The 25,203-nt window shown below is 35.6% G+C and overlaps 1 protein-coding gene across 1 annotated transcript; it reads left to right on the top strand.

The window, feature by feature from the left end:
• The first annotated feature begins 2,770 nt into the window (after positions 1 to 2,770).
• On the top strand, positions 2,771 to 21,238 carry LOC132714029 (uncharacterized). The gene is made up of 6 exons (XM_060696761.1): positions 2,771 to 2,845; positions 8,527 to 8,635; positions 9,174 to 9,321; positions 17,702 to 17,749; positions 20,484 to 20,594; positions 20,815 to 21,238. The coding sequence occupies exons 1-6, from the start codon at positions 2,788 to 2,790 to the stop codon at positions 21,109 to 21,111; spliced, it is 771 nt and encodes a 256-aa protein (XP_060552744.1). The 5' UTR covers positions 2,771 to 2,787; the 3' UTR covers positions 21,112 to 21,238.
• Positions 21,239 to 25,203: the final 3,965 nt, after the last annotated feature.

The following is a 25,203-nucleotide window of genomic DNA, read 5'->3' as shown; positions in this document are numbered from 1 at the left end:
TTGCGAATGGCAAAATACATGGCCCAGAAAGCTGCTATAACATTAGTTTCCTTTTATTATATACCTTATCGTTTTGAGTTAAAGGAGTTTCAATATACTTCACTTCTATTAGTAATTTCAGGAAATGAAATGTAGCTGTCAAGAAATTAATTCATGAATGACGGATGAATACGTAATTTTTGCAAAACCGACCTCGCCTTTCATAATTTTAGTTCCCGTTTCCAAATGCTACGTTATACACAACTAAGATCGGCACCAACTTCAAAAAAGGATATGACATTTTTAATATGTTAATTCGGAGATATTTTTGCCTTGTGGGAAAATAGGTCTATTTTAGGGGTTTTATTGTCTGTCGATTGACAGTCCCGATTATTTAATTCTACAAAGCTTTTGATGTACATGTATATTCTTTAATATTAATATTATAAGATTTTGTACCTTCTTACATTGAAGTATTTTCATTGTATCAGATAATTATGGAGCACTATCCGGCGAAAAGCAACGATTAATCCGAATACAGCATGTCATCAAATTTTGTATCATAGTTTGGAGACATTTCTATTGAAAATGTGTCAGTGTTAAATCGTATACCCATAAATGTACAGTGCGTTAACTGGACTGCAGGTTTTAGGTACTTTGTCTTTTAATCTTTCTATTATTTGGAGCACTATTCGGTGAAACGCGTCCGACAGGGACATTCGAGGTGGCTTGGTGTGTTTATGGTGAAGGTGTGCGTGTCTGTTCCGCGTGAATGAAATATAACACGCTGCAGAAGTGTCGACAATTATTTCAGTTCCACTAAGATTTTATCGCCGTTACTTGACGGCGATATATACAATTGACAAGATTTGACAAGATTTGAATGGTTCTATCTTTACACCTTTACACCGCCTGCCTTTAGCCAATCAAAGCGAAAAATTCAATATCACATGATAACAAAATGGACGTAAAAAACCTTCAATGAGGGATGCTTTTATGGACTCGCCCAAGCGTCATGTTTTGTCGGGTTACTTATTCCTACAACTGAAAAATACCATTATCAATGTACGAACTCAGTACCAGTCTTTAGTCTCTTGCAGGATAAAAGCAGCAAATTGCAATATTTGCTTGCTTTTTGCTACATGTCATTTCTTATAAGATTTTTGTTTTCTTTCCAAAACTGGCACTTGAAGAAAAAAACTTCATAAATGCTTTTTCCCGGGCGAGGTTAATACTATGTGTGTTTTTATTGCATCATATTATACCTATAATATAGCAGGTCAGTTATAGTCCTTTTAAGAAAATAGAAATTGAAAAGCAGTCGACAGAGTGTAGAACATAAATTCCATTTATACAATGTGCACAGACATCATTTTTAATGTGTAAATACGCAAGCTTATTATTTTTGCCGATTGATGCACTGATTAAGTAAGGCAAGAATCCTAACTAATTGTACTACGCGTTTAGTTATTGTGATATTTTTCTTATGGGCAATATCTCCTACATTCTGACCCACAACAACAAAAAATATCAGAATATAACTGAGCACATCTAGGGCAGAATGATTATCACACACAATAAATTGAATAAAGGTATTTGGCAAGAAATGAAATATTATTTCTATATTCATGGATGAACGGCGATTCCAAGCATTTTTGGAAGTACTTATACTTGTAATATTATTACATTTCAGATGTTCTGGATTGTTGCAATAAGCGTTTGTCTCTTCACAGCGCATGCGTGCGAGTATGGCCGAGAAAGTGGCTTGTTTAGAAACGCATTTACGAGCACTGTAGAAATAGATAACTCAGAAGCTGACACGTTCACAGATACAAATCCAGCTTTTGGTCAAAGCGAGGCTGTGACGTTTACCAACACATTTAAGATATTTTCAAATACCGACCAGACAAACATCGTGGTAAGCATTTGGATTTAGATAAGATTGTTTGACAAGTTATGCCTTGTCATGTTATCATTTTTAACAGCCTTCTCAACACGACAAAAACATCCGTGGTCGAATAGTCGTCATAATAGTCACTTTTTATATACTTACAATTGGCTATTAACCGAATCAAAGCTTTAAACTCATCTCACAATTCTATTATTAACAAAATAACCAATATTATATTTTGTTCGTGTCAATTAGGTCAACTACTTCTGATAATAAGTACTTTTTAATGACATGACTGGTGACATGTCCGGGGTCCGCGCGTATGACACACACACGCACGCACGCACGCACACACACACACGCACACACGCACACACACACGCACACACACCGCACATACGCAGTTCCCTCTATTAAAAGAGTGACACTGAATCGGAAGGCCGGGGCTCGATTCCCAGACAGTGCAGGTACTCTTTGTGATAGACCTCGGAATTCTTTCTTTGGTCATTCCCACTGTATCTCTTCTCTGCTGTGTAAAGAATTAATATCAGTTTCTTGCGAAATTGAAGAAATCTAGTACAGGTACATTGTTTGATAGCCTGCCCAAGAACCATGCAGGGGCTGAACTGAGCTGTAGCTAATTCAAAGTGGCTTATTGCCATGACCAGGAGTATAAACTTCAAAAGCATCACCATCACTAGTAAAATAGTTAGTTATTATCACTTGGCAGCCTGTTCTTTTCGACGTTTTGTTTGAACCATTTACATCGGCTCGGTCACCCATCAAAAGGGTTGAAGAAAAAAACAAGAACATTGTCTTAATGTCATTAAAATTGTAGAAAAAAGCGATGTTTTATAATCATTATAATCATTCGAAGGGTTTCTTCTATTATTCTTTTTCAGATTTATGACAATGGTATGATGCTGTTTTCAAATACTGGTTCCCCTACCACCGCGTACGATGGAACTTCAGACGGTAAGTATTGATTGGTAAAAAGACAAACATCATATAAATTCATTTGTTTTGCAATGTACAGTGAAACCTGTGAACAAGGGTTATACAAGGCAGAGACCCTACTTGGCCTGTACAGACAAGTGACCTTTATTTTGAGGCTATTTTGATCAATGCAGTGTTATAGAAGATTGGCTTTTATTTTTATGGTGACATTTACAGTGAGGTGACATTTAACATAGGTTTGACTAAAGTATTAAGCGAAAATACAACACCTTACATCATGTTTTCGAGCTTTCGACAATCTTAAAAATCAATGTGAAAATGCAAATTGACGACAAATAAATATTGAATTAAAATTACGATATTTTGAGATTTCGCTAGACTTCAAAATATTTGCTCGAGATTCATTAATTCTTACAAAACAAAACAAAAAAAGAGACTTCTACACAATGGTGTATTTTGGCATTTAATATATCAAACCACGCAGAATCAGAAATTATCACAAACTTATTAAGTAGTCAGTTACTAGTAACAATAAAATTCGAACAGGAAATATGTTGGAACACGTAGAAAGCACAATACCTATAAATCTTCACCATCCGACATCTGTACAACTGTTCAAGTACGTTCATGATCCGGAATTATTTGTTTTTATTGTTTTTCTTTTGTTTTTGCCTACGCCGTCTGTCCGTCTGTCCATTTGTCTGTAAGTCCGTCCGCATTCAGCTTGTCCAGCTTTCACAGGTCAAAGTGCTGGTGGAATTGCAATGAAACTCCACGAAATGTTCCGCTTCGCTGCAGAGGTGAAATAGAAAAAAATGTCCGACTTTCACATGTCGAACCCCGGGCGGAATTTCAATGAAACTTTACAGGATTAATCATTACCATCCCGTGGTGTGCATATCGTCGATACGTTACGCTTCGCTGCAAAAAATGGCCACCAGATCTATCAATAAACAATTTTCTCCGGCTTTCACAGGTCAAAATGCTGGTAGGATTTCAATGACACTTCACAAGAGTGATCAGTACCATCCCAAGTTATGCATATCGCCGTCCAGGTCTGCTTTGCTGGACAAAATGGTCGTCAGAGCTATAGAAAAATCCTTTCCGGCTTTTCCAGGACAAATTGCTAGATGGATTCCGACCATCAATTCACAGAAGTGATCAATACCATCCCTAGTTTTGGGAGACATATATTTTTGTGACAAAAAACCCTTTCTTGTTAAGTCATAAATGCAATATTTATTAAAAGTTCATAAAACAAACACTACATAATGTTTTTACAAGGAAACAATAATTAAAACAATCAAACATGATTCGCTCTTCCCATGCATATTTAAAACATCAAACTTTGTGCAGGTATATATATTATGAAGAAAATCAGAATTATAAACAAATTCGGCGTAAATCTGGATCATCCTTTATCATTGCGTATATCACATCGACTTAAAATACTCTTTAATTATTTGATATATCACGTGATATACATTCTATATTAGGCTTCCATAATTTATTGGGAAAGATAAACATTCAAAATGGTCGTTTGAATTGTCAATTTAATAGCCTATACAGTTTGCTTAAGTCATACGCACTGATTAAACATGGTTGTGAAGTACGCGGGGTAACGGGAAAGCAGTCTAGCGGGCTAACGGTGTGAACTGAGCAGGCTAGCAGTCTAGCGGGATAACAGTGTAAACTGGGCGGGCTAGCAGTCTAGCGGGATAACTTCACACTGCTAGGAAGTATATCATGAGGTTTTAATGTGGATTCAATTAAGTATTAAAGTTTAGACCGCTGGCCCGCCAGACCGCCCAGTTCACACTGCTAGCCCGCTACACTGTAAGACCACACACTTTACACTGCCAGGTAATGTATCATAACGTTTTCATGTTCAATCAGTTAAGTTTTAGAGTAAAGCCCGCTGGCCCGCTCAGTTCATACTGCTAGACCGCTACACTGTCAGCCCGCCCACTTCACACTGCTAGGAAATGTATCATGAGGTTTTAATGTGGATTCAATTAAGTACTAAAGTTTAGCCCGCAGGCCCGCCATCCCGCCCGCCCACTTCACACTGTCAGGTAATGTATCATAACGTTTTCATGTTCAATCAGTTAAGTTTTAGAGTAAAGCCCGCTGGCCCGCCAGCCCGCTCAGTTCATACTGCTAGACCGCTACACTGTCAGCCCGCCCACTTCACACTGCTAGGAAATGTATCATGAGGTTTTTATGTGGATTCAATTAAGTACTAAAGTTTAGCCCGCAGGCCCGCCATCCCGCCCGCCCACTTCACACTGTCAGGTAATGTATCATAACGTTTTCATGTTCAATCAGTTAAGTTTTAGAGTAAAGCCCGCTGGCCCGCAAGCCCGCCCAGTTCACACTGCTAGACCGCTACACTGTCAGCCCACCCACTTCACACTGTTAGGAAATGTATCATGAGGTTTTAATGAGGATTCAATTAAGTACATTTTATATTAAAGTTTAGCTCGCCAGCCCGCCCATTTCACACTGCTCGGCAGCTGCACTGTTAGCCCGCCCACTTCACACTGCTAGGAAAGGTTTCATAACGTTTTCATGTTGATTCAATTAAGTATTAAAGTTAAGCCCACTGGCCCGCCAGCCCAATTAGTTCACACTGCTAGCTCCGCTACACTGTTAGCCCGCCCAATTCAAACCGCTAGGAAATGTATCATAACGTTGTCATGTTGATTCAATTAAGTATTAAAGTTTTACCCGCTGGCCTACCAGCCCGCTCAGTTCACACTGCTAGCCCGCTACACTGTTAGCCCGCCCACTTCACACTGCTAGGAAATGTATCATAACGTTTTCATGTTGATTCAATTAAGTATTAAAGTTTATCCCGCTGGCCCGCCAGCCCGCTCAGTTCACACTGCTAGCCCGCTACACTGTTAGCCCGCCCACTTCACACTGCTAGGAAATGTATCATGACGTTTTAATATTGATTCAATTAAGTATTAAAGTTTAGCCCGCTGGCCCGCCAGCCCGCTCAGTTCACACTGCTAGCCCGCTACACTGTTAGCCCGCCCACTTCACACTGCTAGGAAATGTATCATAACGTTTTAATATTGATTCAATTAAGTATTAAAGTTTAGCTCGCTGATCCGCCAGTCCGCTCAGTTCACACTGCTAGCCCGCTACACTGTTAGCCCGCCCACTTCACACTGCTAGGAAATGCATCATGAGGTTTTAATGTTGATTCAATTAAGTATTAAAGTTTATCCCGCTGGTCCGCCAAGTTCACACTGCTATCCCGCTACACTGTTAGCCCATCCACATCACACTGCCAGGTAATGTGTCATAACGTTTTGATGTTCAATCAGTTATCCCACTAGCCTGACAACCCGCTCAGTTCACACTGCTAGCCCGTTACACTGCTAGCCTGCCCACTTCACACTGCTAGGAAATGTATCATGAGGTTTTATTGTTGATTCAATTAAGTATTAAAGTTTAGCCCGCTGCTCCGCCAAGTTCGCACTGCTAGCTCGCTACACTGTAGGCCCGCCCACTTCACACTGCCAGGAAATGTATCGTGAGGTTTTAATATGGATTCAATTAAGTATTAAAAAATATCCCGCTGGTCCGCCAGCCCGCCCACTTCACACTGTTAGGAAATGTATCATGAGGTTTTAATGAGGATTCAATTAAGTACATTTTATATTAAAGTTTAGCTCGCCAGCCCGCCCATTTCACACTGCTCGCCCGTTACACCTTTAGCCCGACCACTTCACACTGCTAGGAAATGTTTCATAACGTTTTCATGTTGATTCAATTAAGTAGTTTATCCCGCTGGCCTGCCAGCCCGCTCAGCTCACACTGCTAGCCCGCTACACTGTTAGTCGGCCCACTTCACACTGCTAGGAAATGTATCATAACGTTTTCATGTTGAATCAGTTTAAGTTTTAGAGTTTATCCCGCTGGTCCGCCAGCCCGCCCAGTTCACACTGCTAGACCGCTAGACTGCTAGCCCGCCCAGTTTACACTGTTAGCCCGCTAGACTGCTAGCCCGTTACCCCGCGTACTTCACGGCCATCTGATTAAACATACGCTACTTCAGAGTGTGTAGAAGAGTAAATATATATGTGATCAGCGAGGTAATGAACAGTCTGGCATGATTAGATGGTTAGTAAGTGACTCGATACGGGATGTAAATAATAACAGGTATAGGTACTGACTTGATACGGGATATGAAGAGTAACAGAGTTAGGTATTGACTGGATACGGGATATAAATAATAACAGGGCTAGTTTAGTGACACGATACGGGATATAAATAGTAACAGGGTTAGTTATTGACTCAGTACAGGATGCAAATAGTAAAAGAAATAGTTATTGACTAGATACGGGATATAAATAGTAACAGGGTTAGTTATTGACTCAATACAGGAAATAAATAGTAACAGAAATAGTTATTGACTAGATACGGGATATAAATAGTAACAGGGTAAGTTATTGACTAGATACGGGGTGTAAAAGGTAACAGGGTTTAGTTAGTGACTCGATACGGGATTTAAATAGTAACAGGGCTAGTTATTGACTCGATCCGGGATATAAATAATTGCAGGATTAGTTATTGACTCAATACGGGATATAAATAGTTACAGGGTTAGTTAGTGACTCGATACGGGATATAAATTGTAACAGGGTTACTTAGTGACTGGTTACGGGATATAAATAGTTACAAGGTTAGTTAGTGACTCGATACGGGATATAAATAATTACAGGATTAGTTATTGACTCATACGGGATATAAATAGTAACAAGGTTAGTTATTGACTCGATACGGGATATAAATTGTAACAGGGTTAGTTAATGACTCGATACTGAATATAAATATTAACAGGGCTATTTCTTATTTCAAAAAGGGATATTTGTTTGTTTGTTTCATTTAACGCCTTTTTCCAACAGTATTTCAGTCATATAGGCGGGTAGTTTCCTAACCATCGTTCCTGAAGTGTTACACCAGTACTAGACTACCTTCCTCCGCGCTAAACTACTAAAGCATCTCCCGGGGGTCGAACCCACGCCAGAGAGCTAACTGGATTAGAAATCATCGACTCTAACCCCTCGACCACAGAGGCGGTTCAAAAACGGGATATAAATAGTAACAGGGTTAGTTAGTGACTGGATACAGGATATACGAATCTGTGTAATCGACCTGCATTGTTTCGCACAGAACGAAAAAAAACAAACAAAAAACAAACAAAACAAACAAACAAAAAAAAAGAAAACAAAAAAGAACAAAACGCGTTCACAAAGAATACGTCTGCATGGAAATGAAGTACTTTACTACCAAAGCTGTGTGTATTTCATACCACTGATGTATGCATTTCATAGAAACGATGTATGGTTAAACAAACAGTGTATGCATATCACACCAACCGTTTCTATATTATACTGATTTTGAAAAAAATCTCTTCTTGTCGCAGGTTTGCTTTAAATCAATTTCATTTTTACTTGTTTTAAGAATATTATATCACCAGGGCGACTCCACTCAGGTCCAGTAGCTGAAACTTCTGACTTTTGACTTAAGGGTTTTCGAATCCCTGGTTATTTCGACTTCATATTTGAACATTCAAAAGTAAATTTCTTTCCTCTTTTACTTGTGCAGATTCAGCAAAATCACCTGACTATTTGGTTTAATGTTTAATGTGCAAATTCAATTTATTTATTATTTTGCCTCAGTATTTGGCATTCTCAACCAAGCATTTGCAACACCACTTTGGTTCAAGGAGGAAGCCGGTTTACAGTACAAATTTACATACAAACATCTGACGGCGGCTTCTGTGGTAGAGTAAGTATTGGCGCATGCGTGTGAGCATGTGTTTACTATATAATTATGCGCATGCGCTTGTTTATTCATATTAAGCAGTAGTACATTAAATGGTCGAAAATTTTGTTCCGTTACGAAGTACATGTATATCATTTCACTTATAGATTGACGTCAAACTGACGCCGTAAAAGATAAACGTTTATCAGAAGTCAAAATTCTGAACACATTTAAACAGTATAAAAGAAGCGACGTGAGTCTGGGTTTGTTGGCCTACTTTTCGTGAGCGAGTAGAGTGTCTGGTTTAAGCATTAAAACGGGATTTATTTTTTTTGGAAGTTCGAGTGGAGGCATTAAGGAATCCCGTTTTCAGGACTATATTAGGCAGTAAAAATTTAAACGATTTTTATATTCATATCAAGTACTAAAGCCAATCTTTGGTGCGCTTCATTATTCTTTGATATTCTAACGATTTCTTAAAATAAAAAGCATTTAAGTCCATTGGGAGCGTTTTTGAGAAGCCGTAGCATATTACTATTGTATATACTTGTATGGATTTCAGCGCTGGTGATAAAGCTATTGGGCAATCAAAGTGCGACTTACAGAGAATTGCAAACATAATTGGCGACTGTAAGGCGGATGGATACAGGGATTCACTGTCGGACGTGAAAGAAGCTCTTATTGTCACGTGGTCAATATGTCAAGCTATTGTAAATATTTTGATATTTTAGAACATTATTTTTCTTTTCTTAATTGATAAAGTGAAATATTTATTAATAAATTTATATCAGTTGAAGTAGTTAGAAGTAAAAAAGTAATTAAGGATATTTAGTGTTTGTTCGTATAGCTGGTTGCACAGGCTAATGAGTCATACACGCTATATTAAAAAAGAATGACAAGTCAACATGTATATACATATATTAAGGTTTTTATTTCATAATGTGCACTATGGAACATGACTTTGATTTATGAATATTATAGTGCAGGATACATGCGGACTGATCTTATGTCAAAATGATTAATATATGTAACTCTAAAACGTGTGTATTTATATACATTATAAAATGTCCTTAGGACAGGTTGATATTATATATACTATTCTCAAATGTCAGAAGGAGGAGTTCGGCTTTGGTATTCCACTCGTTCACTTGTGTGTTTGTATTTGTATATTAAAAGTATGTAACATCCGTGAGTTCTTCCTCCGTTATACGACATTTGGTCCAACATAATTATACTCTTAAAAGAATTACGGCGTATATTGCTATGCACCTGGTTGTCTGCCCGTCCCTCTGTTTCGTTTCTGGTCTGTATCTTCTGAACAGTGGAAGGAAATTGAAACTACTTCTCATTTTGTATTAATATCAAAATTGTGTGTCTTCTGCATCTTTTTTGAACCGATGGAATGATAAATGAAAACTTTTTGGCTGACATATTACCTAATTTAAGGTGTTGTGCAGAATTAATAAGATACTGCCTTTTTATGAAATCTTCAATTTAAAACCTATTTATTCTAAGATATCTAATGCAAGAAATTTGATTGGCTGAACCTGAAGGCAAACATTGAAACATTGGAATCCCGTTCACGATTTACAATGGTGAAAGCGCGACGGCACGGAGGTACGATGATGAAACGCGATTTTACGATGGTGAAAACACGATGGTGTGAACGTAAAACTACTATTGTGCGATAGTGAAAACAACGATGGTAAAATGGTGAAAACAAGATGCTACGATGGTGAAAATACGATGGTACGATGATGAAACTACGATGGCATGATGATGAAAACGCGACATTATTTTCACCATCGTGTCATCGCATCATGATGATTTTGCTATCGTTCCATCGCAGTTTCATCATCGTGACGTCGTGTTTTCATTATCGTACCATCGTACAAACTGATCGCGCTTTAACCATTGTGCTATCATGCATAACTGTTAAGGGAGACAAGAAATATAACTTATGTCCAAACGGAAGACACTGGGTGATATTTGAACGATCTGCGGATGTTTTTAGATTCAAAATTTCACCATTTTCATGTTAAAATGTTGAATTCTGCTTATGTTGGTGCTATGGGGGCGCGGACGGTAGTTTGCATTTGGCAGTACCGTCCATGATCAGGCTCAGTCAAAACGAGCCTGCAACATTTTTAATGTTGCTGCTTTGCACTTTCTTTAAGGATTGCTATTTTCTCTATTTTACCATTTTTCCGCGTCTCGCCGGAATCTCGCGTCTTGCTTCGCATCTCGTACGTCGACGCGAGACAAGGGAATCCTTCGTAAATAGTTTTCAATTTATATTCTATATGAAACTGACATTTTTCCAAAGAGCTACAAAACATAGCTAGACCCATTTCAGAGAACAAATCCTTATGTCATTTGAAGAGATATGACAACACTGATATAAAATTATGAGAAAAGTAGGGGTCATGTATCTTTTAAGAAGTATTTCTAGAGTCACATTTGTAACTGTAAAATCATTTTAGATATTTTGCTATGACGTCAAAGAACCACCAATTATAAAATTGAAATTCACTTGCCTTTAACCGCTGTAGGTTTGACACTCACTCGGGGCGGCGAACTATTCATGCGAGCCAGCCCGTCCAGGGTCAAAATGCGGAATACCTATCCGCTTGCGCACGTAATAGTTATTGCGTTCGCACGTTATAAATACCCCTTTAGAACGAAATTGCTATCGTGCGCGCACGTCATGGTATCGCATGGCCACGTAATAGCTATCGCCTAGGCAAGTAATAAATAAAAAATCCAATGTCCCCTTTATGCCACCAAAGACACCACCTTGTTGTTGCTTATGCTTATAATATTTCTGAAATCATTTATAAAACTTTATGCATTGGAAAGAAACGTGTCACAACGATATGAATGGACTCTTTGCATATGTGTTAGGGTTCTGGATATTGCACTGGTAGAAATTTTCATTGTGACATGCAGAACAGGGATATTCCTTAAGTTAATATATGACTCCTATGCAGAGGCAGAACGCTTTTGATCGACCGGAAGTGACTTACAAACGGTATTATAAATATAGAAAACACAGAACAATGACTGGTAGCCGGTAAACGGACCGGCATAATTATTACCTGTTTAGAATTTTATGGAAAAATGTGAGACACATGTGCTTCGAGTGTCCTTTCTATTAGGTGTGAACAAATTTGTGTCATTTCAAACTGTCGCAAATGTTAACGAGCACATCGGTCACATTTCGTGAGACTAATGTGCTCCGAGACTATTCATGCGAGCCAGCCAGTCCAGGGTCAAAATGCGGAATACCTATCCGCGTGCGCACGTTGTGCTTTTACAATGCTATCACTGATTTCCATATTGTCGACAATCGTTCTTTAATTGAAAGACTGGTATGGCTTTAAGGGCTGATGTAAAGTAGTTGTAACTGTTTTTATACATTAACACAAAATTAACGCAAAACATATGTTCAAAGAAGGTTTTACCAAAGTTATAAGTTGCAGTTTTCTAATTACCTCCCTTTATCAACATGAAATGTAAATTAGTTAATATCTTTACAAATAATGCTTTTTGGAACGTACACTATTGATAAATATTCATTTGAGCATTATATTTATGATATTAAACCATTAAAAATTGAGTATCTGGATCTTTAATAAATGGCTGTTAAGTTATGGAATGTAAGCTTTAGCTTATGTAGATTTAAAGAATTTTTTCTTATTTTTTACCATATACATAAAAGGTCAATTTTGACATGAGGACTATAATTTGAAAAAAAAAATGTAGAGGTCCACTGTAGAGGTTATAATATTTGAGCATCAGATTTATGATATAAAAGTATAAACAAAGTTCTGTTACAGAGTCTTAACATAGGACATGACTGCAGTTTAAATTGCGTTAACAGAATTTACACAATGTAGTTATAACATGATCATTACAACTTACGGATAGCTTAGGTTTTTCAGCAATTAATGTAGTCAATATGTGTATTCCTGTTTCACTTTCGAATTGGTTAATAATAGTTTTTTCAACTACACAAATGTGCTTGTAAATACAGTTAAACTATACAGTGTGTAAGTAATAGAAAGAGCATCGAAAAACGAGGCTATCTGATTAGTACGAAGGGGCGAAGCCCCCGAGTATTAATCAGATTGCCGAATGTTTTGATGTTCTTTCCCTTTTTATCGCATGACCGCCACAACTTTACTTTGAAGATCGGCATTCTCTAAATTTCAGTATTGGAAATTTTTGGGGTGCTCAAAATGAAGAATCAGTACACTTTCTCGCTAATGCCCAATAAATTACTTTATTTCAAATAATAAACTGAGCATACCTGAAAAAGATATGCCTTTGAAATATACACCGGGATTCTTATGTACAATATTTCCTAAATTATATTTTGAAATAGAGCAGGAAAGGTGATTAATATTTCGCATCAAGAAAAATGCATAAACTAACCTCGTAAATGGTTATTTATATCATAGCTATTCCAGGCAGGAGCGCCTCGAATATATTGTACGGCCATTTCGTAACCGGTCCGTGTTCTTCAATCTTTGACCCTGTACCTGCGCGTCCAGATCCAATTCGGACAAGATTTCTCCAAAACGTTCACTCTTTTTATCAGTTCTTTAAATCCATGTCAAAGTCAAGCATTTGAGCGAAAAATTCAAAGCTAAGAGTGACCGTCGGTCTTATATGTTCACGTCTGTTAAAAGCTGTAAGGATAAAATAAGGCGTGGTTAATGATATACTGACAGAAATAAGAACTATATTTGTTTGTCACGATTAAAAATAAATGAAAGATCAGTATAATATACATGATAAAGCGTGGGTTAAAGCAAAAAGGTTTGAGGTCTTAAAATTAATATTAAGGGGGGTTTAAAGATAATTGTGGGGTTTTTTAATTTTTAAACTGGAAAAAGCTTGGGGTTTTAGCGATGAAATTAAAAATTTAAGCCCTGGTTTAAAAGTAATAAAGGTTGTATCATGTAATGTAATTTTAATAAGGCTGGAAAGCTTTTTTAAAGGTTTGGAGCGATTAATATATTTTTTTTTTTTTGGCTGGAAAATTATTTGAGGTCGTTAATATAATTTTGGGGGGGAAATAAGTAAAGTTTGGGTTGAATAAATTAACTTTAAATAAAAAATGGGGCTTTTAATGAAAAAGGGGTTTAAACTATAAGGGTTTAATCATTAATAATTTATAAAGGCGTGTTTAAAAGCAATAAGTTTGGTCATGTAATTATTTTTTGGGCTTAAAGCTAAAAAGGTTGTAAGGTCGTTTTGTAATATAATTAGTAAGGCGTGGTTAAAGCTATAAGGTTTGAGGCGATGTAAATAAAATATAAGCGTGGTTTAAAGCGGTTGTGGAGTCGATGTTAATATAAAAGGCGTTATAAGGCGTGGATAATGTAATTATAAGCTATAAGGTTTTGTGAGGTCGATTTAATGTAATATAAGGCGTGGTTAAAGCTATAAGGCTTTGAGGCGGAATTAATTAAAGCTATAAGGTTGTGAGGTCGATGTAATAAATAATGGTAATTATAGGTTTTGAGGCGATGTAATGTAATAAAAGGCTGGTTAAAGCTATAAGGTTGTGAGGTCGATGTAATATAATTATAAGGCGTGGTTAAAGCTATAAGGTTGTGAGGTCGAATGTAATATAATTATAAGGCGTGGATAAAGCTATAAGGTTGTGAGGTCGATGTAATATAATTATAAGGCGTGGTTAAAGCTATAAGGTTGTGAGGTCGATGTAATATAATTATAAGGCGTGGATAAAGCTATAAGGTTGTGAGGTCGATGCAATAATATAATTATATAGGCGTGCGATAAGCTATAAGGTTGTGAGGTCGATGTTAATATAATTATAAAGCATAGTTTAATTAAGTAAAGCTATAAGGTTGTGAGGTCGATGTAATGTAATTATAAGTCGTGGTTAAAGCTTATAAGGTTGTGAGGTCGATGTAACTATATTATAAAAGGCGTGGATTAAAGCTATAAGGTTGTGAGTCGATGTAATATAATTATAAGGCGTGGTAAAGCATATAAGGTTGTGAGGTCGATTTGTAATGTAATTATAAGGCGTGGTTAAAGCTATAAGGTTTGTGAGGTCGATGTAATTAATTATTAAGGCGTGGTTAAAGCTATGAAGGTTTGTGAAGGTCGATGTAATATAATTATATAAAAGCGGTGGATAAAAGCTATAAGTGTTGTGAGGTCGATGTAATTATAATTATAAGGCGTGGATAAAAGCTATAAGGTTGGTGAGTCGATGTAATATAATTATATAAGGCGTGGATAAAGCTTATAAGGTTGTGAGGTCTTGCTAATATAATTTTAATGCCTGGATAAAAGCTATAAGATTGAGGTCGATGTTAATAAATTATAAGGCTGGTTTAAGCAATATTTAAGGTTGTAAGGGTCGATGTAATAATAATTATAAAGGGCGTGGATAAAGCTATAAGGTTGTGAGGTCGATGTAATATAATTATAAGGCGTGGATAAAGCTATAAGGTTGTGAGGTCGATGTAATAATAATTATAAGGCGTGGTTAAAGCTATAAGGTTGTGAGGTCGATGTAATATAATTTTATAAGGCGTGGTTAAAAAGCTATAAGGTTGTGAGGTCGATTGTAATAATAATTATAAGGCGTGATTAAAGCTAAAGTTGTGAGGTCGATGTAATGTAATTATAAGCCGTGGATAAAGCTATAAGGTTTGTGAGGTCGATGTAATATAATTATAAGGCGTGATTAAAAGTTATAAGGTTGTGTGAGGTCGATGTAATGTAATTATAAGGCGTGGTTAAAGCTATAAGGTTGCGAGGTCGATGTAATATAATTATAAGGCGTGATTAAAGCTATAAGGTTGTGAGGTCGATGTAATATATAAGGCGTGGTAAAAACACAGACACTTTGGGTGTGGATATCAAAACGCCTTTAACATCCAAAGAAAATGTATATTTGTCAATCCCAGCACATGTACTGATTATATATATAAATATCTTGATGTAAGCCGTTTTGAAAAAAAAAATCATATTTCAACGTCTATAATAATTTACAAGATAAAAATGTTCGCCGGAAAATATCCTCACACCTACCGTCATAATCACCACGTACTTTATTCCATTTTCAATATTTTCACATAATCCTTTGGTCCCTCGACAAAGAAGATAATTCTTCATGATGATGCACAATTTTAAACTTCAACGTCAATATAAACAACGCAACAGGTGAAATAAACATCGAGATTTTCGCCGTTTCACTCCATTTACAAAATCTGTCGGCAAATTCAAACGTGGCTCCCAGCTTTGCTTTATGCAAATCCGCTGCGCTTTGAAGATGAGAACCTATCGGCTATAGGCGGAGCCATTTTGTAAAATGTTGGTTCCCATAATTCAAAGCGGGCGTTTTTGCATACGGCAATGCCGGGAGCAAATGATTGAATAATAGTCCCACGAAGTCAAAAGTAAGATAAGATTAACGTCATAAGAAGGATCGCTATATGAAAGGCGTAGTTAGAAGGAAAATAACAGTCCATAACAATAAGACGTAGTGAGCCATTATAAGGATTGCAGATATATGTAAAATGTCGAAATTAAAATTTGACATTTCAGGGATATTTTTGTTGCGGTAAATTTATGTAGGAGCTTGGCTGATTTAAATTTAAATGAGATAAAGCAATGTTAAAGGGTTCGGTTTTTTTGAATTCGATTCGATTGTGCTGATGCTGTAATGTCATAGGCACACACTCGATTTGAAACTTTTCCCCCGGGTAATGTCTATTCTAATTTTGTCAAGGACCATAACTGAACAATCAGAATCTGAGAATGTGATTTCATTTGATGAGAATCATTCGTTTACGATGATATATCCGTACTGTACAGATCATTAAAGTTAGTCAACTATTTCCATAATATGGCTCAAAATTATATTGAATAAATCTGAAACAATGAAAATCATGATTTCATCGAATATTAAGTAGTGATTTTCACGCATGAGAGGTGTTTATGCGTGGAAGGAAGAATAATTATTACAATTTTGCCTGAAAATCCAAAAAAAAAAAAAAAAAAAAAAAAAAAAAGGAAAAAGAAGAAGTCAGTAACAGTCCCTGACCCATGCAATTAACTTGGTTTTCTAATGTCAAATTTTCATAGTTATGACTGAAACAAAGTTTATGGGCATACAGTGGAGGGCTTCAGGAAACTTCACAGACCAGTGCAAAATACGGTGTTCCGTTTTGACAGTCTGTACCCTCGATGCACGATGGTACGATGGTGCAAAACGCAATGGCCACGATGGTGAAAAACACGATGGTACGATGATGAAAACGCAATGTACGACGGTGAAATCGCGATAGCGCGATAGCACGATGGTAAAACGCGGTGGCACGATGGTAAAAATGCGATGGTATGATGGTGAAAACACGATAGCACGATGTTCAAAAAAGCGATGGTGCAATGATGAAGCGATGGTGAAATCGCAATGGCACGATGGTGAAAGTGCAATGGCACGATGTTGAAATCGCGATGGTATAATGGTGAAAACGCGATGGTCCGATGGTGAAAGCATGAAGGTAATGAAATTGCAATGGTACGATGGTGAAAACGCGATGGCATGATATTGAAAGCGCGATGGTACGATGGTGAAAACACGATGGTAAAATAGCGATGATACGATGGTGAAAACACGATGGAGCGATGGTACGATGGTGAAAACGCCATGGTACGATGGTGAAAACGCGATGGTACGATGGTGAAAACGCGATATAACAGCGCTTTTTTACCATGGTATCATCGTGACTTCGCGATTTCACCATCGTACCATCGTGTTATTATCACCCGTGTCTTTCGAAAACCGTCCGTTTTTACCATCGTCCCAAATGGGCCCCATCCCCGGGTAAAAACCGAAATAAAAAATAAACTATTTTTCCCAAAAGGGAAACCCCCACCGTAGGAATTGGAAAATATGCCCCTGACCATAAAATAAGAATTTGTTACAACTTGAAAAGGGGTTTTTTATTACGAATATTATTTAAATTCATATCTGTAACCACTTCTTTTGAGAATAAATTAGAGTGATTAAAAACTTTAAAGAATTCTTTTTAACAGGCTGGCAAGGTACGGAGGAAGAAAGATATTACAAAACGCAGCCTGACGGTGAGTAACTTAATCTTTCATTTTATGTTGTTTTTTTTAATTTATGTATCTTATTAACACATAGATTCAACAAACTTTTTTAACGTGTGACTTCTGATATATTTATCTTTGAATTTGGAAATATGCTGTAAAATGAATAATGTTGGCGGCTATGTTTGTTTTGTTTTTTATTTTTATTTTGCAGCCTTTGACACAATAAGGCCTTTAATTTGTTTTAACCATGTAAATGCTGATTTGTTTTTATTTTTCAAAAATGGACCTTTAATCTCGATAATTGCACAAAATCCTATAATACATTGAGTCCCTGATTTAAGGAATTGCTTGAACGACCAGGACAAAGAATCAAAGTTTTTTTCACTAAATCAATTAAACGGAGAAGTTCATGGATATCTGTTTCTCTTTGTCTTCCATATAATGCACAATGTCATATATAAGTCTTGAATTTTCTCCAATAAATCTACCTTTAATTTTGATGGACATTTTGCCAGATTCATATGCATTATTAATAGCTCTAACAACAAAAACTCCTATTTTGCTCCAAATACTGTATAAAAATCTGCACTGAAACCCAAAGATCCTGAACTCTTACTATTGTTCATGTTATGTATACTAAAGGTCCTTCTGTATAGCTGAGTTCACATTCTAAAGCATTTGATTCTGTTTTATTTAGTACAGATGCTTCTATCTTTGAAATAAAATTATCAAAAGAATCGTCATTTTCATTGTGTATTTTTGCAATAAATAGATTTTTTTAATTCTTTGAGTATTGCTGTTTGTTCTGTTTGTTCTGTATGTTTGTTCTGTTTGTTCTGTAACAATTGTTCTGTCATCCTTTTAAATTGCATTAACAGTTTTAGAAATGTATTTTGTTTTCAACTGTTTTTCAACTTCAACAATCCATTTAACTCTGGATCCAATAAAATTTTGAAGCTCTGTTTGAAAGTCCCGAAGGCATTTTATCTGTAGCCAAATCGGCTTCTAAATTATTTATATATTTAAAGATATTTACTTGGTTTGAATAAGTTTTCTTCTCTACAAAACTATAACTACTATATGATATAGATGTCCCAAACCAAAATTTCCTTAAAAAAAATTGATATTTTTTTTGGGAAAATTTTTAAAAAAATTCCCCAAAGAAAATATAAAAAAAATTTTTTCATTTTTTTTTTGTTAACATTATAAATTGGTAATGCATATTGTTTATTTTTTATTTCATCAATTTTTTTATACATATATTGAAATAATCATCTTAACCACTTAATATGTAAGTTCAAGATAAAAGAGTAATACACGTCTATTTAGAATTTAAATAGATAATGTCCTTTAATAATAACAACACTTTATCCATGTTTAAAGTCATGAAATTTTAGGTTCAATGTTACAATATGGTCCGATTGGTCGCTTGTTATAATGAAAACATTACAAGTATAATTTAGAAAAAATCTATTTTTTCTTGTTGAAGAGGCGTGCGTTTACTCCATGCGAAACGAGTCAAACGTATCACTTTGACCTATATTAAACAATAACGTATCTGTAGCTTTCCTGTTATTTATATTTTTGTAGTTAAAGTAGTCTTTTAATGGGTCTAACACAAAATTATTTTCATGACATAATATATATTGTCAATCAAATCAGTGTGGAACCCATATTTATTTATCAAATGAATGTGGATTCCATACAATTTAATCGCCTCGGCTATAGAGGATATTCAAGTTTTTTCTATAAATACATGATTTATTTTTCATCGAGTGGTATGAAAATAAATATTTTCACGAGTGGCGGTAGCCACGAGTGTAATATGGTAATTTTCATGCCACAAGATGAAAATAAATCATGTATTTATAGAAAAAACTTGAATTTTCTGTTTATTATATACATTTTTCTCTTTTTTTTGACATTAAAATTTGAAAGACTTTCCCTTAAATTTTGTATACTAGCAGAATTTTAAAGAAAGTAGTCCGGCAAGGTACCAGTGAAAATACGGAAAATATGTTTCACTGCAGTGAAAAATAAATTTTTACAGTGAAAATATGGAAAATGAAAATACGCATTTTATTTCATCAATATTTCTCAATGTTTCATTTATAAGTACAGTGTATGTAATAAATATGAATCATTCTCCAGCCTGTCAATGAAAAATTTGTGTTTATCAGAATTTGTGTCATATGAATTAACTAGAGTAATGCTCTGCCCTTAACTCGTCAAGTCTAATACTACAAAATTTCCCAATTGGGTCAATGATTTTGTTAAGGATTTTGTAATCAATGTTATTATCAAATATAATTGCAGGAGTTACATGTTCCGGGGTTTAAAACACACTCATTATTCTTTAACACACTATATCTTGTTTTTACAAATCTATAGTAAAATGTCTATCTTGAAGAAAATAAGTGTAACACTGTTTGTGTTAAAAAAAAAGAAAAACGGGGAAAAAATTAATAATGGAGATAAAAAAGAAAAAGAAAAAAAAACAACAACAGCAAAACAACAAACTACTAAAATGGTTACTATATATAAAAATAGCTCTTAATGCGTAAGTGATGGTTATGAGTACAGCAAATGAGTCAATAATCGCACATAACATGTAAATCATTGATTAAATCTTGAACCGATTTCTTTTTCTGAAATCTTTAAACTCTTTTCTCAAATTTGATTTCCTTGAACTATTTTGTCTCATCTGGAGGCATGCAGCTTCACCGATCAATATTTATGTTTATTGTTGTTGTGTTTGTAGAGATATTACTATCAAGGAATTCTTGCTGTCAACGATGCAGGCGAGACCCATATAATATTTCTTTATAATGATCCGGCTGGAATTCCTGGGGCAGCAACACAATACTCAACGGTAATGAAATGTAAAAAGTAAATTTTTTTATTTAAATCAACATTTTGAATACAAGCATTGTCTTTTATTTTAATATGTAACTTACCTAGGATTTAGAATGTATATTTTTCAAGACACACCTTATTGAAAAAGATAAGATACGCCCCATTTAAGTAAAAGATACGCCTTCCTAGAATATAGAGACCTACATTCTAATAAATGTATAATTTTATTCATTCAGGGTTACATATCTGGTCAGTCGGTGGCTGCACCTACAAGTAACGCTGGGGTATGCCCTTATACGTCAACGACCATTGCAAGCGGATCAAAATTACATACTCAGTCGAACTGCAGATGTGGCGAACACACACAAGGAATCTATTCATTTATGACCAGTGACGGTAAGTCAGTCAGTCACCACCACTTTTATATCAGAGGATATGAAATAAAAGTGGATTCAATATTGTGTAATCAAATAAGTGTGGATTTAATATTGTCAATCAAATCAGTGTGGAACCCATATTTATTTATCAAATGAATGTGGATTCCATACAATTTGATCGCCTCGGCTATAGAGGATATTCAAGTTTTTTCTATAAATACATGATTTATTTTCATCGAGTGGTATGAAAATAAATATTTCATGAGTGGCGGTAGCCACGAGTGAAATATGGTAATTTCCATGCCACAAGATGAAAATAAATCATGTATTTATAGAAAAAACTTGAATATTCTGTTTATTAATATGTACATTTTTTCTTTTTTGACATTAAAATTTGAAAGACTTTCCCTTAAATTTTGTGTACTGGCAGAATTTAAAAAAAAGTAGTCCGGCAAGACACCAGTGAAAATACGGAAAATATGTTTCACTGCAGTGAAAAATAAATTTTTACAGTGAAAATACGGAAAATGAAAATATGCATTTTATTTCATCAATATTTCTCAATATTTCATTTATAAGTATATAATAAATTCTGCTTCGCCACAGACCTCTGACACAATGAGGCGACATATTCAGTCACATGATTACGCCATTTTGTTTATGTATATTATAATGTATGCTGTAAAGTTTTAAATTTCAGTCATTGATTATTGTTTTGCATTCATGTGACTCGGATTCTTTGAAAAAAATTATAGAAGAAAGACTACTGAGGGATATGTTATTTGTAATTTCTCGCGATAATATTGCGATGCTGTGTTTTCGTGTTCTTTGTTCGAATGTGATTACCGAATTATTTTTATGAAACGGTTAAAAAACATTACCAATACAGGACAAATATGCTACTCATCTTTTGCTAAGCACCATAAGGTAATTTTTATATAATCACCAATATGAAACAGATTTCTTTCCAATTTTTGAACATTCTGATTCAGCAATGTTTTGAGATAGTCCCATGACACGAATTCGTGTTGACTCTAAATCCGTTACGACTCTAAGTAGCATGGAAAGCATGTACACTAATATTTTCATGTTTTGATGGGGTGTACAATCATATGTCTTTTGTTATACGGCGACATTACCGGCCTATTGTCATTCAGTGGCTTACATTTCTTACATCTGTTACTTCGAAGTTGCGATTGCTAACATAAAGCGACATTTAAAAGAAGCAGGTTTCCGACAGCAACTTCTTTTCGAAATGACATTGCCAATGTTGCAAGGGTCCGTGTTTCCACGCAGACGGTACGTAGAAGACTACATGAAGGTAATTTGCGGTCGAGAAGACCTTGTATACATACCCCCTTGACGCGTTGATATAGCCAGTCCCTTTTGGAATGGACCATGAAGCATACATGGTGGACCATGCAACACTGGAGACACGTTCTGTTCACTTATGAGTCCAGGTTCTGCCTAGACTTCAAAGATAGGCGTGCTGGAGTCTTGTTGTGCTAAAGAGAGGCAAACTGATAGGTCAGCGATACATAGACGACATCTTAGACAAGCAGGCTAGGTTCTATGCTTGAACAGTCGGCGATCAATTCATTCTAATGGACGATAATGCTCGCCCCCATACGGCCAGGTTGGTCAAGGCCTACATAGAGAGGGAGTCTATTGAGCGCATAGGCTGTCCGGCTTGCTCACTTGACTTACATCCAATAGAACACATGTGGAATGAGCTGGAGGATAGAATTTCAGCTTGTCAGCTGTAATCCAGAACCATCAAGGAGCTCGGAGTCATGTTGGTCCAAAAATGGACAGCCATACCGGTTCGAACTATGAGAAGCCTAATAGGGGGTATGAGAAGGCGCTGTCAAGCTGTCTTTGATACTCACGGGTCATGCATACGGTATTAAGTCTAAAACTGTAAAAAAGATAGAAATAAAAACAAGAAACTCCTAAAAACAAACCAAAAAATCCAAACAATTTAACAAATTTGGTAAACACGCTACATGGTCTATAATCTTCAAATAGGGATGTCATCCTCTTCTCTAGAACAAAATCAGTGTAAAACTCATTAAGGGCTAAATTCGCTCTTAATTTAAATTGATAAAACAGTAAATCAACATTTAAAACCTTTCACACTTCGTTAATGAAAATACATGAATGGTTTGAAGGAAAATAGAAAATAAAAACTACAGTCTGAGGTTTATACTTGGTTGCTGCCCTCCATTAAGCGACAGCACGTCCTTTGAGATAAACTTGCATCCCAAACTGAAATCAAAAGACCCTCAGCTTCATATCTAGTATATATTAAGTAGCATAAGAATTTATATGATATCAGATCAGAAATTATTTAAGTGTGCAATAATTGACTATTCATTCAACCATTCATTTCTGTTTTAGTGGCAGATGCTTGTGGAAAAAGCAAAGCGGACTTTAACGCCGAATGTAGTAAGTAATCTAATATGTACATTAATATTTTTCACATTGACGGCGACTGACTTAAGTAAAATTGTCTTTACGTGATGCATACTTTTTGGACTTTTCACGCGTGACACCAATGCAAAAACGATAGGCTGAACTAATAAATTTATAATAATGTAACTTGCAATATCACGGTCTGCAATGTGACAGTCTCAGTGGCAGGATACTACGTCATCGCGCATCTACAAAATGTGTTACAAACTTTATTGAAAATATATATAATTATATATTTCATAAATTTATTTTTAACTTCTTGAATTTACATTCAATTCATTACTTCATTAATATATATTTTAACAATCTTAAGTTCAACTTTATTCAGTATTTCAGTTTCATGTGTTCACAATTTTAATTTCATAAATTTACTGTTTACAGTACTCATTTCAACTTCGTGATGTCACGCTTTAACTTCATGTCTTCACGTTCACACAATTTCAACGTCTTAAGCTCGCGATGTCAAGTTAAAAAAATCCAGTTTTCAATGTTCAAGTTTATTAATTCATGACTTCTTTCTCACGAATTAACATCGATACTTCGTTAAGTTGAAATTGCAACTTCACACGCTTAAAATCACCAATTTAAGGTGAAATTTTGATTCTTTGAAGCAGTTTCGCTGAATGAATGATGCCCCGCCGGGTTGTTAAGTACACAACTATATCAAAGGAGTTGTTATTGATGTCATGATATATATCTGAGTGCAAATTTAGGTTTAGAGCATAGTTCATTCAGAATTTATTTAACATAATTTTGATTATGTTATTCAGATAGAGATATTCAAACAGATAATACAATGAACTTCAAGATGACTTGTCGTCCTCCACGTAATCTCCAAGACACGTGTCTAGGTAAGTGCGTCTTATACACGTAAACGTCTTATGGACGAGTAAAAATATATGTTTGCTTAGGGTAATGGATCTGTCCGGCTGTTTCTCCACCTTAAGGGCACCAATTTCATTCGACAGCTGATACAATTATTTTAGTGTGGCATATCTACAAATTGTACTTTAAATACGAATTTATTTATTTTGAATTTGCAAAATGTAGATATGCATGATACATGCATTCGATGCATTAAAGGAACAGCCTTATCTGCCCTGAAGTTAAGTGTTTTTGGACATCCTTTTTATAAGTGCAGAATATTATACTCCATTTGATTAGAGAACACATACGTAAGATCACGTAAAATAATAGAATCAAATACAATTTTCAATTTATTTCTGCGTATGTTTCTTAATTATCCTTTACATGTCTTTTTGTTTTAAGTGACCTTATGTAAAAAAAAAGAAATCAAATATTATGTTTTTGGGCTTTTGGACTTCAGTAATATAACTATGAATTATCATATATTCGCATTTTATTTCAGAGTTGGTATACTGTAGGGACACTGACTCTGGATATGAAGTTAACGTAAACTTGTTGCATGCACCGCATAAAACTCAAACGGCCATGAAATTTCTAGACCGAGCCAAGTTTTCCATTAACACAGTGTCAGAAAGTGGAGATGCTGTTTGTGCGTCAACATTTTCTTTAATACCCGAGACCACCGACAAATACAAGGCTGTATTCACCAACAATGACCCCAATACTTGTGACTGGGGCTATACCGCAGGTGTAAGCGAGTTTCGTATATATATAAATACCGCAGGTGTAAGCGAGTTTCGTATGTATATAAATACCGCAGGTGTAAGCGAGTGTCGTATGTATATAAATACCGAAGGTGTAAGCGAGTTTCGTATGTATATAAATACCGCAGGTGTAAGCGAGCTT

The sequence above is a fragment of the Ruditapes philippinarum genome, unplaced genomic scaffold, assembly GCF_026571515.1.
Source record: "Ruditapes philippinarum isolate M1 unplaced genomic scaffold, ASM2657151v2 ctg4581_1_1_1_1, whole genome shotgun sequence".
Taxonomy (NCBI): Eukaryota; Metazoa; Mollusca; class Bivalvia; order Venerida; family Veneridae; genus Ruditapes; species Ruditapes philippinarum.
This window is presented reverse-complemented; position numbering and strand designations above follow the sequence as displayed.